Source organism: Temnothorax americanus, unplaced genomic scaffold, assembly GCF_048541705.1.
Source record: "Temnothorax americanus isolate GAGA-0224 unplaced genomic scaffold, ASM4854170v1 Scaffold305, whole genome shotgun sequence".
NCBI classification, from domain to species: Eukaryota; Metazoa; Arthropoda; class Insecta; order Hymenoptera; family Formicidae; genus Temnothorax; species Temnothorax americanus.
The window spans coordinates 5,911-16,218 of record NW_027509448.1 but is presented as its reverse complement, the minus strand read 5'-3'; the positions used below and the strand labels follow the sequence as shown (position 1 = coordinate 16,218).

The 10,308-nt window shown below is 38.6% G+C and overlaps 1 protein-coding gene and 1 pseudogene across 1 annotated transcript; both read left to right on the top strand.

Annotated features, from left to right (window-relative positions):
- Window positions 1-308: 308 nt before the first annotated feature.
- Window positions 309-1,625, top strand: LOC143900851 (uncharacterized). Its single transcript, XM_077412593.1, has 3 exons — window positions 309-957; window positions 1,023-1,450; window positions 1,518-1,625. The coding sequence occupies exons 1-3, from the start codon at window positions 309-311 to the stop codon at window positions 1,623-1,625; spliced, it is 1,185 nt and encodes a 394-aa protein (XP_077268719.1).
- Window positions 1,626-3,889: 2,264 nt separating this feature from the next.
- On the top strand, window positions 3,890-4,609 carry LOC143900852 (uncharacterized; annotated as a pseudogene).
- The last annotated feature ends 5,699 nt before the right edge of the window (window positions 4,610-10,308 follow it).

Genomic DNA, 10,308 nt, shown 5'->3' with positions numbered 1-10,308 from the left:
AACGTACGATTACACAAAGTTAGAAAGTTAGAATAGAAGTTTTTATATCAACAGTGAAAATGTCATGTAAAAAGGGTGCAAATTGGACAGATGGTGAAACACGAACGTTTCTCGAACTGGTCACGGAAAAAAGTATTTTAAGTATAATTGATGGAAAGAAACATCGGCATGTAGAGATTTTCCGAATGCTGGTACCCGAAATGCAAGCAAAATGTTGTTAATGGGTGTATATCCACAGGACCAGGAATAAATTAACTTCCATGTATACAATAGCCAAGAAAATTGCAAACTGTACGTCGGCAAATCAAATGCTTGACAAACTTGAAACCTTATATGGTAAGAAGTCTGATCTCACTGTCGAAGGTTTGCAAAGACAGTTCTTTAATTTTAAGTATGATGTCAACAAATCTGTTATTGAAAATTGCATGACAATACAACAATGTGCCGAGGATTTAATTGCTGAAGGAGAAGAGATGAAAGAAAGCTGGATTATAACGAGAATATTAGGGATGTTGCCACCTAAACTTTATCATTTCCGTACTGCCTGGGACAATGCTGCAGCTGCTGACAAGAATCTGAGTAAGCTGTTTGAACGTCTACGACTGGAAGAAGACAGATTGAACGAAAGCGAAAAGTCAAATGAGACCAAGTCTCAAAATGCTCTTGTTTCCAAGCAAGGTAAGAGATTCGAAAAGTCAAATTCACAAGGAAACTCGGCTATTGTATGCTTCAAGTGCGGTATGAAAGGACATGTTAAGAAATATTGCAAAAATAAGCCGTGCGCCAAGTACCTGAATTATTGCAAAAATAATTACGCCTGCAATACTTGCAATCAGAAAAGTCACTTTGCCAAGGACTGCCCCAAAGGAAATTCTAGCGAAAGTAGTAGCAAGAAAAGTGACAAATCCGAAGACAATGATTCCAAGGAAGCTGACCGTCGCGCACTCATCACTATTGGTCTGTCAACGGCAAAATATAAATGACAAATATGAAGCAAAACTGTAATGACTCATGGTTCCAAGATTGTGCTGCCACACAGCACATGACTCCTCGCATAGATTGGCTGAAGAACTATGTTATTTTTGAGAAACCTACAATGATAATAATCAGCGATTCTACTCAATTGGAAGGAATAGGAATGGGAGATGTGGAAATGGAAGCCTTCAACGGTGAAGAATGGTACAAAATCGTACTTCAAAATGTACTTTATGTACCGAGGATGACTTTTAATCTTTTCTCGGTCACTCAACTGTTGGACAAAGGTTATCTCCAGACTGCGACTGCTGATCAATCTATTTTCACAACCCTTGATAAAAAAATAGTAGCAATTGCCAAGCGTAAAGGAAATCTGTACAAAATGATGTTCCGTCAAGAAGAATCTGACAAGTGCCTGCTGACTGTCTCCATTAAAACCTGGCATGAAAAACTTGCTCATCAAAATGTCAAATATGTAAGAGACATTCTGAAAAATAATTCCATTAAGTTTGTTGACGATTGGAACGACTATGTGTGTCCAGGTTGCGTTTACGGAAAACAACACCGTATTTCTCATCCGGCAAACTACAAGACTGCAAATCAACCTTTGGATTTGGTTCATGTCGATTTATGGGGGTCATCCCGTGTGATGACCGTTTTTTTTAAGGTTTTTTTGCATTTTTTTGCGGCGAAATGAAAAAATACAGAGCTTCTAAATTTTTACTATATATTTATTACATCTAAAACTATATGTGTAAATTTTTTTATTTGAAAATATAGCGTCGATGGCGAGTTACATCACTGGAATGGCACCCATGTAAAAAAAAGCAGACAAACGGTGTCCACAATTCCGGCAGACTGGTTTATCTGAAATAAAAAAGCCAAATTGCATTTTAATCTATAGATAAATGGCTATCGCGGGAACTAGGATTATTTGAAAATATTAAAAATTCAATTTTTTGCATGCTTTTAAAAATTATAACTCAAAATAACATGATTTTTTGCGACTATTTTTTTATGCGGACAGAAAACGGTTCAATATTTTTTAAAAATTCTAGTTCCCGCGATAGCCACACATGTGCTGAATCTACCATTCAAATTTTATTTAAATCCATTGAACCGTTTTCGAGAAATCATGGACACCAGTTTAAAAAATACAGTTTTGAGAAAAACGCGTTTGAAAGTTCACGTATGAATTACACCATGAAATTTTTGCTTACCACTAATCTGCTATTCCTGTCTGACTAAAGGTCACGTCACTTTTACACTCTTTGCATATAATATTTGCTGAAATTGCCGAAAATACAGATGCAAATTCTAAGATACAGTACGCAAAATTCGAAGCAACAGGCACTTCCAGGTTCATGCTTCCAAGCAGTTTCTTCGCTGATGCCGACGTATAATCCAGATCATTTTCCAATGAATAACGGTTTCCTTGAAATTTGCTCTTCTTTTTTCGCTCAGCATGAGCGTGAGTTTTTCTTGTTCCTTTCTTGTCACTCATCGCAAACTTGAAACACTTGCACGGTAAAATATTACTGCTTACGACGACTCAAGAGCTATTACGCCGCTGACTGCGAAGCCAAAACTAAGCAACCGTTGCATTCAATTTGAGTTTCAAGACATCAGCATATCTCTAAATATGTGTGCGTGTGATTAGAATCGGCTTCAGGTTACAATCTGAAGGTATACAATAGCTCTTGTTATCGGCCCCGCCGAGCGCTCAACTGCGTGCTTAAACACCTTACCTTCTCACTGCTGTAACTTTTCAATGACTTCGAATTTCGGAAAATTACTTTGCCAGTATATTCTATGCATGCTCTAGATTAGATTTATGCAAAAAAAATATCGATTTTTTGAAGCCGTCACACGGGATGACCCCCTTATGTGAGATGAATATTAAGTCTCTAGGAGGAGCAAAGTACTTTCTTCTGTTCAAGGACGATTTTTCGCATTTTAGAACAGTTTATTTCCTGCAAACAAAGGATCAAGCTACCGGAAAACTTAATATTTTCCTAAAAATGGTTGAAAACCAGTTTGAAAGAAAAGTCAAGTGTCTCAAGTCAGATAATGGCACTGAAATTAAAAATGCCGATACTAAGAAACTTTTAGAAGAGCTTGGAGTATTCCACTCAAGAACAAATGTTTATACGCCTCAACAGAATAGCCGTATTGAACGAGAAATGCGCACAGTCGTGGAAACGGCTCGATCTGCAATACACGCGCAAGGATTAAACGAAAACCTGTGGGCTGAAGCTGTAAACTACGCAGTCTTCACTTTAAATCAAACAGGAACGAGTTCACTGAAAGACAAGAGTCTCGCAGAATTGTGGTTTGGTCGCAGAATTGATGTCAGAAAATTGAGAAGTTTCGGATGCAAATGTTACGTATTAATTCAAGACCATAAACGGGCCAAAATTGAAAAGAAATCGAAGAAAGGAATTTTTGTCGGCTATGATCTGGACTCGCCGTGCTATAGGATCTATATATCCAACGAACGTGACATCGTTACTTCTGACAATGTAATCTTTGACGAGAAAATTGGAGTCGAAAAAGGTTACACTGAAATTGAAGCTTCGCTGACAGAAAACGAAAACGAAAGTTCAGGAGAAGAATCCATAAGTTCTGAAGAATCCAACCCTGAAGACACAAACAATTATCAATCGCCTGACTATTCAGACTGTCATGATTATGATGATTCTGAAAATGATGATTCGGATGATTTGCCTGCTCCGACTAAAAATAAGCCTGTATCATTGAACTTACGTGATCGTCGAAACCTGAAGAAGCCAGTCAAACTCACAGATTATGTCTTAAGCTATATACGTGGAGGAAATAAAACAACACAAAGAAGATTCTGCATCGTTTCAACTTTGACTCATTAAACCCTGCATCTACTTCTATGGAACGTGGAATGGTCACTGATGAAGATAGTCGTGTAAATGACAAGCCTTTGGACAAGTTGGAACCCTATCGTGAAGCTGTAGGAAGTTTGCTATATCTGGCTACAATCTCACGCCCAGATATCAGTTTTGCTGTAAATTACTTGAGCCGATTTAATAGCAAGCCAACGATTAGTCATTGGAAGATGGTCAAACGAGTGTTCCAGTATTTGAAAGGAACTGTTGATTTCGGTATATTCTTCACTGGAAGATCAGAACTTGTCGCCTACACGGATTCAGATTATGGAGGTGATACACGTACGGGACATTCAACTAGTGGAGTTCTCGTCACACGTGGAGGTCCTATTGTCTGGTACTCTCAAAAACAACGCCTTGTCGCAACTTCAACAGCCGAAGCTGAGTATCGGGCAGCCGTTTCTTCAATTGACGACATCTGTTGGATTCGACGCATCGCAAATGAACTTGATTATCTGGATTTAAACACACCAACCTTGCTGTGCGTTGACAATCAGTCTGCTATTCACATGATACAGAACGCTAGTGAAGGTAAGGTAACAAAGGGAAAGAAACACATTGAGATTCCTAGAAAATTTATTGAGGAACATATTGGAAAAACAATTAAACTGAAGCATGTCAAGAGTTCCGAACAATTGGCAGACATCTTAACGAAGCCATTAACTCGTAAGACTTTTGAGGAGCTACGGTGTAAAATAATTAAGGAGGAGTGTTAAGTTGTAATTATTTTATATTGTTACTTACTTGCGAATTCTAACTTACCGACTGTAATTCTTATATCTAGTTATAACTCTTGGTCTAGTCTTATTCGTTCTATTCTATGCCAAAGATTAAGATGGTGGAATGTCGATCCGTTTGTATTGCGATATTTCCGTGATTAGACTAAGGTCCTAAATTGAATGTTGTATCAAACTGCTGAGTCTGTATTCCTTGAAATATTGAAAAGTACTGTATCAATTATATTAATATTACCTTTGTGACGTACTTAAATGCGGTATTTATATATTACAGGCGCCTTTCAATATAACCTAACATATTTGTAATACTCGAGACGAATATACGTTAGTCTTTGTACTGATACTACTTCTCACTAACGCCGTTCTTGCGGTACAATCGTCAACAAAGGCTGTCTGGATACCAGGAAAAGTGGTTTGGGTTCTAGTATAGTTCGAATAATGTCGCAAAGCATTGTGAAAGTTTCTTTCGACATTCGAAAAGTGGCCAGCCATTCTGACAGAGTAAAATTCTCTCCTACGATTCTTTGCCAAAAATCATTACTCCTCTTTTTGGTCCACATTCTTCTTCGGTATTGAATACCATCTAAAGTAAGGGTCGGTGATATCGGATCGGTCATTTGACTCCATTGTACAAATAATTCATTCCTCTGTTGAAGGCATAATTTTCTCAATCTCATCCTCATACGTTTCATCATATTCCTCAGCCGTTTTTTCCTGGCTTTTTGCTGCATATTTAAAATTTCGAGTAACACTGTAAATGACGCTATAATTTGTTCTGCGTTTTTCTCCATTACTTTTCGTTACTTTCACTATAAATCGACTGACACTTTACACAGAATTACTCATCCCTCCATTACCGAAAACATTGGACTTTATCTGGATTAAAGACCTAACCTAACCTGTTGTGAGATGAAACGGTGTAAACAGGGACGTATCAAATATTTAGTCCGCACCAACTTGATGCGCGTACCAACCGATTTAACGGTGTAAACTAGACCATTGATAAAATCGATCTCGAATTGTTTAAGATACGGATGTAAAAATTCTATCATTTTTATTTTTAATATTCGCTATTTTTAATTAACTTTTTGCCATCTGATTAATATTGCGGTTATTTAAAAAAAACCTTTAATTTTGAATATATTATAATTAATAAATAATTTACAAATTCTGAATAGTATATGTACATATAGTTGCAACTTTTTGACGCAATAGATTCAGTGTTAATCTCGGTGTTAATAATAATCGTGCATCAATTATATATGTTTTTAATCATAAATGACTTAAGAAATTTCTTTTAAGAACAAATAAAGGATATATATTTTAATTCGCGATGCTTTTTTAATATTCAATTTCAATTCAATTCAATCTTTATTTCTCTCCCCTCCCGCGGTTGGAAAGGCGTTTTTTTTTTCAGGAAAACGTTCCCAAAAACCTTTACAATTATAATTATACACATTCAGTCATTATCTGATACCTTTTACATGGCGTTTTACAGGGACGTGCCCAACCCTTTACATATTTTAATTCTATTCGAAACCTGACCTTTGGGCGACCTTACACCACTACTATTACCCCCCTCTTCTAGTGTCTTCCCTCCGTCCTCTCCTCCTGGTCCGCTTCATGCGATGCTTCTTTAATAAACTTATTCAATTAATTATATTTATTATTTATACCGTGTAGAAAAGTTTTGTTTGTATATCAATTAAAATTTCAAATAAACTTTTATGTAATTTCTCTGGTAATTTCATAAAATTAATATTTTCATCAAGTTAAACTGCCAAATACAGTCAGCCTGAACTTTGTTCACCTATATATATAGTAACAATTTTTTGTGTGAATTTTAAAAGTATATTCTTTTGCTTCGTCAACTACACGCGACGTACTTTCAATCTTGAAACGCAGTCTTAAACTGAAACGTACAATCACATAATTAAATTGCTAATCAATTTAACAATACCGATACTATACCCATCTCTACATACACTGCAAAGAATGTTACAAAAATATTTTTAATTTATCTATATATATAAAATAGAATGTCTGTATGTATGTCTGTTCTTTATACACTCTTAAACTATTCGACCGAATTTTTATCAAAAGTATATAAAATAGGGGTAGAATTTTCCGAGGAGTGCTATAGAGTGTATAGTTTTTCGTTACCGATCTTTTTGGGAATCGGTATCCGAACTGATAAAGGAATTTTTTTCGATTAAGGATATTGAAACACAAATAAAGTCGTTTGAAGAAAAACGACTCCCGGGCGAAGCCCGGGTAACCACCTAGTAGTTTATAAAATTATTGATTATAATTTTTATTTTTATTTAAATTTTAATTAATATCTAATATTTTTAATTTCAGTTTATAAAATTAATTTTTATTTTATTATTAATTTCTTAAATTTTAATTTATTAATTTAATCAAGAAATATATATATATTTTTCACATATCGATTAATATCTTTCGGGAGGTCGTATCTTACACAATTCAAGATCGATTTTACACAATTTCCGGTTTTTCTGCTTAAACGCTCAGTCAGGCAACCTCGAAGCTAAGTGTCTACATCCTATCTTAAAATAGATTACTAAAAATAAATTATAGTTGTCGAAATTTTCTCGTATTTTCTCGTATTTGTAGATACGACTTTGCACTTCAAAATTATAATCAAATGAACAAGATACGACATATTTATTTTTAAATGACAATAATAAATGTTATTTAAAAATAAATATGTCGTATCTTGTTCATTTGATTACAATTTTGAAGTGCGTCGTATCTATAAAAATTGCGTTTTTGCGTTTGTTTCCCACGAATAATATCAAATTAAACAATAAAGCTGTATTTTAATTCCAAATCATTATACTTTTGAACAGTAAAGCAAACTATCTTGTTTGTTGCTTATCAACAAAACAAAAATTTACAAATCCTGTACAGTGACAGTTTTTGAGATACGATCTCCCGAAAGATATCAGTCGATATACGATAGAAACAATAAAAAATATGAACAAAAAAAGATTTTGTCATCGTTGAAATGGAATTCAAACTTGTGAAGATCTATAAACGACAAAACATTTATGTTATTGAGTTATTGATTATTTTTACTGCCTAATCTATTATTGTAAGTATATGCAAAAGTTAAGTAAAAAAGGAAAACAAATGTAATGCGTTAAACATATTTTAATGTACATTGCTTTTTAGTATTATATTAAGTGTTATTTGCAATTGGGAACAAAGTTCTTTGGAAGTTTTAAACATTATCGCAGGTGATGACCATTACATGATTTATCGGGAAGATGAGTATAGGAAAATTTTTTAATTTTAAAATATTTATTGTTATTTTATAATAAAACATTACATTTACATTCTCTCACTTTATGAGATTTTACATTATTTTATATCACGTTTCACTTTATTGATAATTGGATTTGCCACAAAGAACCCTGTCTATTTTAGAACTCTCGCGTCTAACAACGAGACTTTGCTAAAATAAAAAATTATTGTTAGAGGATCAGAATATTTTACAGACATAATCCTCTAAGTCGACATTGTTTAGAGATGATATATACACTCTCTGAAACGTTAGAAAAATATACTATATAGCATTCTTTTATTCGATTTCTCGACATCCAGGACATTTCTCCGTGGTGATAGATGGTGTTAATGGATACAATCAATTATTTTGAATATCCCTGACTCACATCCAGAAACTTGCAATTAGCTGGATCAGTAGTACAAATTAATTTGTATAAAAGTAGATATATCAATAAGAGACCTAACTCGGGAGCTCCGAGGGGGGGTGAGGGGCGGGGGGGGAAGGCGCCGGGGGGGACGACTCGTAGGCGAGGGGTCAGCCGGGGGGGGGGCACCTGGGGGCCAGGGGTCAGCCGGGGGGGGGGAACTTGGTGGCGAGGGGTCAGCCGGGGGGGGGGCAACTTGGTGGCGAGGGGTCAGCCGGGAGGGGGGACGACTCGTAGGCGAGGGGTCAGCCCAGGGGGGGGGGACGACTTGGTGGCGAGGGGTCAGCCTCGGGGGGGGGGGCGACTTGGTGGCGAGGGGTCTGCCGGGGGGGGACGACTTGGTGGTGAGGGGTCAGCCGGGGGGGAGACGACTCGTTGGTGAGGGGGAGCGGGGGGGGGGGTCGGCGAGCGTGTCGGGACATGTTTATTAAATATTAATAAACATATCGCATTGACAAGGGGTACCGCCGGGGGGGGGGGGAGGGTTGTCACTTTATTGGCGCGGGGGTATTACAAAAGCGCCGTCCTCTCGTTCGCGTTCTCTCTCGCGCGCGTTCTCTCTCGCTCCCGTTCGCGTTATCTCTCCCTCGCGCGTTCGCTCCCGGTCCCCGTTCGCGTTATCTCTTTCTCGCGCGCGGTCTCTCTCTCGCTCTTCAATTTTTAGGTAAAAAAAAAAGAAAAAAAAATACCTTAATTTTGACGAGGGGGGGCTCCATGGCCGCGGCCCACCGACATCCGTCTCAATGCTGCCGCCAGTGCCTCCCGTGGATTTTGGCGGCCAGGGCGGTTGACGGGAGGAGGAGGAGGAGGAGAACCCGCGATGTGCACAATTTCAGCCTCGCCGAACACCAGTTCGTCCACCAATCTTTCGTCCTCTGGCGTTGGGCGATACGCGAGACCCTGCGCGAGGGAATCGGCGTAAGACTGCGCCCGCCCGCGTCCGACAGCCGGGAGGACGAGAGCGTTCCTCAGCGCTCGCCCGCGTGAAATCCCGGGTGACGTGCCCACCTGAGTTGTTGGGAGCAGGGGCGCGGGTGGCTGACGCGGGGGAGCAGCGGACCTCTCCTCTCGAATGTCACTTATTTGTGCCCGCCCGCGTCCGACAGCCAGGAGGCCGAGAGCGTTCCTCAGCGCTCGCCCGCGTGAAATCCCGGGTGGCGTGCCCACCTGAGTTGTTGTTGGGAGCCGGGGCGCGGGTGGCTGACGCGGGGGAGCAGCGGACCTCTCTTCTTCACTATCACTATCACTATCACTACTGTCTTCTAAATTGTCAATATCGATATCGGAATTGAAAAATTCCCCGATACTAACGTTTAACACACGCCGCCCCGGGGGGAAAAGCCGGCCGCGTCCAAGACCGAGCGTCCGCGGGATACGCGGGAAACGCGGGAGACGCGGGAGAGCAGCGGGCCTCTCCTCCTGATCACCAGCACCCACAAAGTCCTCGAAATCAAAATCGTTAGGATCGTTTAAAATTTCATTGATTTTTACATATTTCGCGTTATACGGAGGAAGATCGTACGGAGGCATTACAAAAAAAAAATAATTTTAAAAATCACAAAAAAATGCGGACTCGTCGCGCACTGCTCTGCGACTGCAGTCAGAATGCCACTTTTTTTCCGTTGTGAGTAGTGATGTCAATAAGAGTTCTAGGCGAGGATCTCAGGGGGGATAGTATTATTATAAAACAGATATCATTTTCACACTACAAAAGCGAGCGTCGCCGGAGCATGACTTCATAGTTTACGATAGGACGGCTCGAGTGTTTCGAGTCGAACGTCGCATATACTGCTCGAATGATAATGCGTGTGAAGAAATTAAGTCATGATTTATATTTTAAAAAATACATTTTTTTATTCTTCTTCTTTTACATATTTTTTGTTTTTTACGTACTACGGTAGCGCACTAAAAAATAAAGAGAAACAATGAAAAACGCCGGAA

Bases quoted from the DNA above. Each gene is read 5' to 3' on its own strand.
- LOC143900851 (XM_077412593.1), top strand. From the start codon at position 309: ATGCTTGACAAACTTGAAACCTTATATGGTAAGAAGTCTGATCTCACT. The intron at 958-1,022 runs GTCTGTCAACGG...CATGGTTCCAAG, and splicing joins TCGCGCACTCATCACTATTG to ATTGTGCTGCCACACAGCAC. The intron at 1,451-1,517 runs GTAAGAGACATT...ATGTGTGTCCAG, and splicing joins CTCATCAAAATGTCAAATAT to GTTGCGTTTACGGAAAACAA.